This window comes from Notothenia coriiceps, unplaced genomic scaffold (genome assembly GCF_000735185.1).
Source record: "Notothenia coriiceps isolate Sejong01 unplaced genomic scaffold, NC01 NC01_scaffold00005536, whole genome shotgun sequence".
Taxonomy (NCBI): domain Eukaryota; kingdom Metazoa; phylum Chordata; class Actinopteri; order Perciformes; family Nototheniidae; genus Notothenia; species Notothenia coriiceps.
In genome coordinates this window covers 1-5,139 of record NW_011338237.1, presented here as the reverse complement: position 1 = coordinate 5,139, position 5,139 = coordinate 1, and the positions used below count along the sequence as shown (strand labels likewise).

At 38.7% G+C, this 5,139-nt stretch overlaps 1 protein-coding gene across 1 annotated transcript; it reads right to left on the bottom strand.

Annotated features, from left to right (window-relative positions):
- Positions 1-3,036: 3,036 nt before the first annotated feature.
- Positions 3,037-5,133, bottom strand: LOC104942971 (protein FAM102A-like). Its single transcript, XM_010768285.1, has 4 exons — positions 5,096-5,133; positions 3,541-3,662; positions 3,388-3,457; positions 3,037-3,308 (listed from the first exon to the last, which is right to left on the bottom strand). Exons 1-4 carry the CDS (start codon positions 5,113-5,115, stop codon positions 3,263-3,265), a joined length of 258 nt encoding a protein of 85 aa, XP_010766587.1. The 5' UTR covers positions 5,116-5,133; the 3' UTR covers positions 3,037-3,262.
- Between the last annotated feature and the right edge of the window lie 6 nt (positions 5,134-5,139).

Below are 5,139 nucleotides of genomic sequence, written 5' to 3'. Positions count from 1 at the left end.
CCCCCCCCCTCAGTGTTAACTCCACACAGGGACAGAGTTCACAAGCTGTTCCTCTGAGAAAAAGAACCACAGTGGCAAGAACAAGTGAGTGAACCCTTGGAATAACCTGTGTTCTAAAATATGGTTTTAAATGTAACTCATAGCACACAAATGCTTATTTTGTTCTTGTCCATATTGAATAAATAATTCAAACATTTACAAAGTAGGCTGGAAAAAGTGAAAACCTCTTGACTTTAACAAAAGCTAATTCAGTCAGGAGTTCGTACCTCATTTTAATCAGTGAAACAAGATTAGAAGTGTTGTTCAAGCTATTTCGACTTATAATAATCACTTTTTAAAAACATTAAACATGTTTACTTTGCTAACCACAAGAAGCATCTGCTGATGTGAACCCTGCCCCACAAAAAGATCTCAGAAGACCTACGATCCAGCAGCAAACTGAACATAGAAGAAAATAGCAACTAGCTGGTGAAGAAAGAAGCATGTAGTGGGGAAGAGTCATAAATGTGATTTAGGATTTGGTTGAGACCAAACTAGAAAGAGAGTGTGTATGGTCATAAACATTCCTCATGAATGTTCTCTTTCCAATTGTTTGCTAACACAATAGCCATAACAACTCCATTATGGGATATATCAATGACGTTAACTGCTTCTTCTGCTGCTTGAATCAAACAATGCAGTTCTAATGAACTTATTCGCAGCCTGTCTTCATCGTGTCCTGATCTTCTAATAGTCTGCATTCTGAGCTCAGCTTATTGGGGAGCACTTAGGGAGTAGTCTGGGTTTGACATGGATAGGAGTGAATCTAGCCAAAGTTTAACAACCCAAGAGGAAGCAAGTACATCACCACAAAATCCATCATTCTTGTTTAGTTTACAAGAGCATTCAGATTCAAAGTACTTAGTAAGTGCAGAGGAAGGACAGTTACATATGGCCAGCCATATGAATACATGCTTTGTGCTGTCTCATAAGAGCAGCCTCTGTGAGATACACCAATATACACATTTCCCCAACAACAGAAGCATTCAAATACAAATAAAAGAAATAAAGAAATAAAAACAGAACATGACATTTAAGACAACCATGCATTTCCCAATTCCTTTTAGTGGTTTCTAACAATCCTCCTCAGAGAGTACACCAGTGCAAAAATAGTATATTAAGTACATATATAGAGTGATCAAGTTTTAAACAATATAATAAAAGAATAAAAGCGAATGTTCCAGTTCCAGCCTTTCATGGCTCTGATGCTGCGTTCAGGAGGTGCTCATCAACGCATCAAGCAGGAGAAACATCTGGAAGCTGCTTTCACTGCATCCTGGCCTTTAAAAGCTCACGAATAAATAAACTTCTTATTCCTCTACGTAACAATTAGAAAGGTTTGGCCTAAGTCATTCTCGATTCTTACTCATCGTTGATTGCACTTATTGTAAGTTGCTTTAGGTAAAAGAATCTGCGTAAATAAAATGCAAAAACAAATAACAGGATAGAATCATATCTGACTTGTGTGGTCATTTGAGGTGAATCCATCACCTGGACCGCAGAACAGTCATTTTTATAAGTTAACGAGGCCCTCCTGAACTCAGCATCATTTCAGTGTTGCACTATAGTTCCCAGGATGCAGGGGTTTTCAGGGTATTGTTCAAGTAACTCTTGCACGTAGCCCTGGTCAAAGTGTCACTGGGTGTGTTTCAGACTGGTCCCTTGATCAGTGAAACATCACCAACACATCTCTAGCAAAAGTGTAAAAGAAATTAATTGTGCAACTGTAGTTGTAACAATGCTAACTGTAGAACTTTAAATCATTTAAAGTTTTTTTTGCGTTTGCATGTATCACGTGTCTTTTCATTGGATAGTTCAGCTAAAGCTAATAATATTAGCCATGGGGAGGACGGATATAAAAGTTCAGACCCCTCCCTGTTTTCATTTAAGAAATGAGTGTATCTGTTTTGTTTGCCATCATCATTAACAATAACAGCCACGAAAGCTAAATCCCTTTATAGTCCTTTTTTCTGGCAGACATTATTACATGTGAACACACTACTAATACAAATGAACGATGGCTCTGTTCTATTCAAGGCCTGACAGTGTTCCAAATCCCAGACTAACCTAATCATGAAACCAGTATGATGTCCAAGTTGTTTGTGGATTTTTGCCTGGATGTGTCATTAATCTTGAATTTTATATTAGACGCCAGCTAAAAATGCCCCAAAAATGCATTGCAGCTCATCAGACTGCCCAATGACTGTGAGGGAGAAATGTGAGCCATTAGATAAAAAATGATCAGTGATGGTCGGGGGAGTTAAGGAAGAGTTAAGAGGAGATGTCCAGGAGCTCACATGTGTACTGTGCTGTAGAAAACATATTTAGCTTTAACTTCAATTTCCTTAAAGAAATATTGGAAAATATTCAATTGAGCTCATTGTTTTTTAAATCATTCTGCAGGGACTGTGCAAAATGAGTGATCAATGAACCTGCTAAGCCAGTGACAGGTTTGACACACACCCAATGTAGAGGACATTATTGTATTACTGAAAATCCTCAAATAGAATGCAGTGCTTATATTACTGCTATATTTACTACAGATAAAACATGAGCAGTGTATTTCACTGCTCTGATTTACTCGTATGTCTCATTGAATAAGTTCTGTTTGATTCTAGCTCATCTGCTGCCAACGTTTGCTGCTGCAACAAAACTCAACCTGGACGTTCCATGATAGAAGCTTGGCAATAAAGAGGAGGAAGGTTTCCTCTGCACGGCTGCCAGTGTTTTAAAGTCAAACAGATACATAGAGGACACGTTCATTCTGCATTAACAGCAAACAACTAGAACCGTAAATCAACATGACAACAGGGAGCAAATCTGAATATTTTAAAATCTACTTATAACATAATTTAATATGGTAAAAAATACCTTTTTTCCTTCATTTGAGAAAATACAGTAATCATGTCTCGCACCCCTCCCACACTGAAAAAACGGAAACGTTGACTTAATTCAATGTATGATGTCAACACATTTCACATAACTGTATTAGGTTAATCGAAAGCAATAATATTATGTTTAAATAGGTTCAACTTAATACATTTAGATAAAGTCAACGTTTCAGTGTACCTCCTGATTAATTAATAAACGTTCCTCATTTATATTGTCGACTTATTTCAAGTCGTGTGCACTGAAGTACAGTATGAAACCTTGCACATACAGTCACAGACAATCTGATGTCACACAATCATTCCCAGCTGATGAGCTGGAGAGGTGATATCTCTCAGTGAGTCTCGATGACCACCGGCTCAAAGATACCAGGTGTTCCTCTGGGAAAACACAGAAACATGCTCGGTCAGATAAAAGAGAGTAGATTGTTAAAAGATACAGTAGATAAAAACTGCATACCTGTTGGAGAGCTGTGTCCCGCTGAGGGCGGTGGTTCCATCTTTACTGACAAACAGTCTCAAGTTGCTGTCTGAAGGAAAACAAGGAATCCAGGAGAGACGTTTAAATGATGATACACACATGCTGAACTACATCCCATAAACTCTGTCCTACCTTCATTGTTGCTGCTGTCAGAAAAGTTCTGGCTCTGGACGATCTTCTCCACGATGTCGCCTGCATCGATGCGGGTGTCGTCCACACAGCTGGGCTGCCTCTCCACCGGGTCCTTCTTCCTCCTGACGACAGGAAAATAACATTAATGTCTGAAGTACACTCAAAGTCAGGAAGCATTAACGTCCTCCTTTTTGCCACAATTGATCATTTTAGAGGGGGGGTTGAGTGATCTTTTTCTAAGCAAATCCCATGAGCAGACCCAAAATAAACACTGAATTTATCGACTGACAGGCACTGTGTGTTTCAGAGCTGGTAGAGCTCCTCTGTAGCTATACCATTTCAAATTCACCCACTACCCAAGTACGCTGCAAAAACTAAACCGTTGACTTTAATTAAAAGTATTAAGTCAACACATTTCACATTAAGTTAGTTGAAAGCAATAATATTAAGTTGAACCTGTTTAAACCTAATATTACAGCTTTCCACTAACCTAATACAGTTACAGTATGTGACATTTGTTGACATAAAAAAAAGTGTTCACAGAGTACGACATGGTAGTGTTTATAGTGAATTAAGACACAGACTACATTACACTTTAAAAATGTACTTTTAATAGCTATATTCTCAGTAACATGATAATCAGAAAGAAAACAGATCGCTGAAATAGTTATAAAACCCCACTTTGCATAGATATCAATGCTGTTAGCATTGGGGCCAACGTTTTAACATGATATTGTTTCAGGAGCTTCATGAAGACATGTAGCGTTAGCTACCATTTCAGCTGTCTCCTCACCTACTGATCTCCTTAGCCTTTAAAACAAAGCTGCTGAACTAAACTTCTTAGAGCATGTTTCATTACAGGGTTTTCTCTATGTTGTGTTTGTTGTCACTGTGGGCTTGTGGTTGAAAATGAATAAATGAATGTGAACAGAGAGCGTGACCTTGCACAATGATGTTGCCCCTTCTCTATAATTTAGTGTTAGCATGCCAACATTTGCTGTTAAGCCCTAAAGAAAACTGCAGCTTATGAGAGTTGTTTTAGTTCTGAAATGATTTAGTGCCACCCTCTGTGGTTCTGGATGAAATCAGATGATTTGTCCTCTGGAGAACACAGATGTCTGGAACACAATGGTCTAAACCAAACCAAACAACATTTCATTCAGCAGAATGCCTCGCTAGTTGATGAAATGCATTTTGTAATTTTAGGAGGAATGTTTTGTAAGATTAATGGACTTTATAACTGATCAAATGCTACGAAAAGGAAATGTGTGTTCAAATAAAGTGTGTAAGTATTTACTGTCAGGTATAGGTAGTGTCATTTTATTATTATAGTTGCTCTTTGACAACAGCACATGAGGAGTGAGGGTATGAGGCTTGTTTTTGTGCTGGTTGGCATTCAGTGTGAGCAACACACACTCCACACAATCCTCCTCTCACATCATGAGTGCCTAAAGAATTTCTGGCTTGCAGGTTTCCACATGCCTGAGATTCAGACTTCTGTCAGAGTGATGCTGTCCAGACACGCCTCGGTGTTGTGTCACAGGTGTGTATCTACCTGGAGGATCTGTTGGACATGAGGGCTGCTGCAGAGGGGGGGGG

Bases quoted from the DNA above. Each gene is read 5' to 3' on its own strand.
- LOC104942971 (XM_010768285.1), bottom strand. From the start codon at position 5,115: ATGTCCAACAGATCCTCCAG. The intron at 3,458-3,540 runs GTAGGACAGAGT...GTTTTCCTTCAG, and splicing joins TGACAGCAGCAACAATGAAG to ACAGCAACTTGAGACTGTTT. The intron at 3,309-3,387 runs GTATGCAGTTTT...GTGTTTTCCCAG, and splicing joins GGGACACAGCTCTCCAACAG to AGGAACACCTGGTATCTTTG.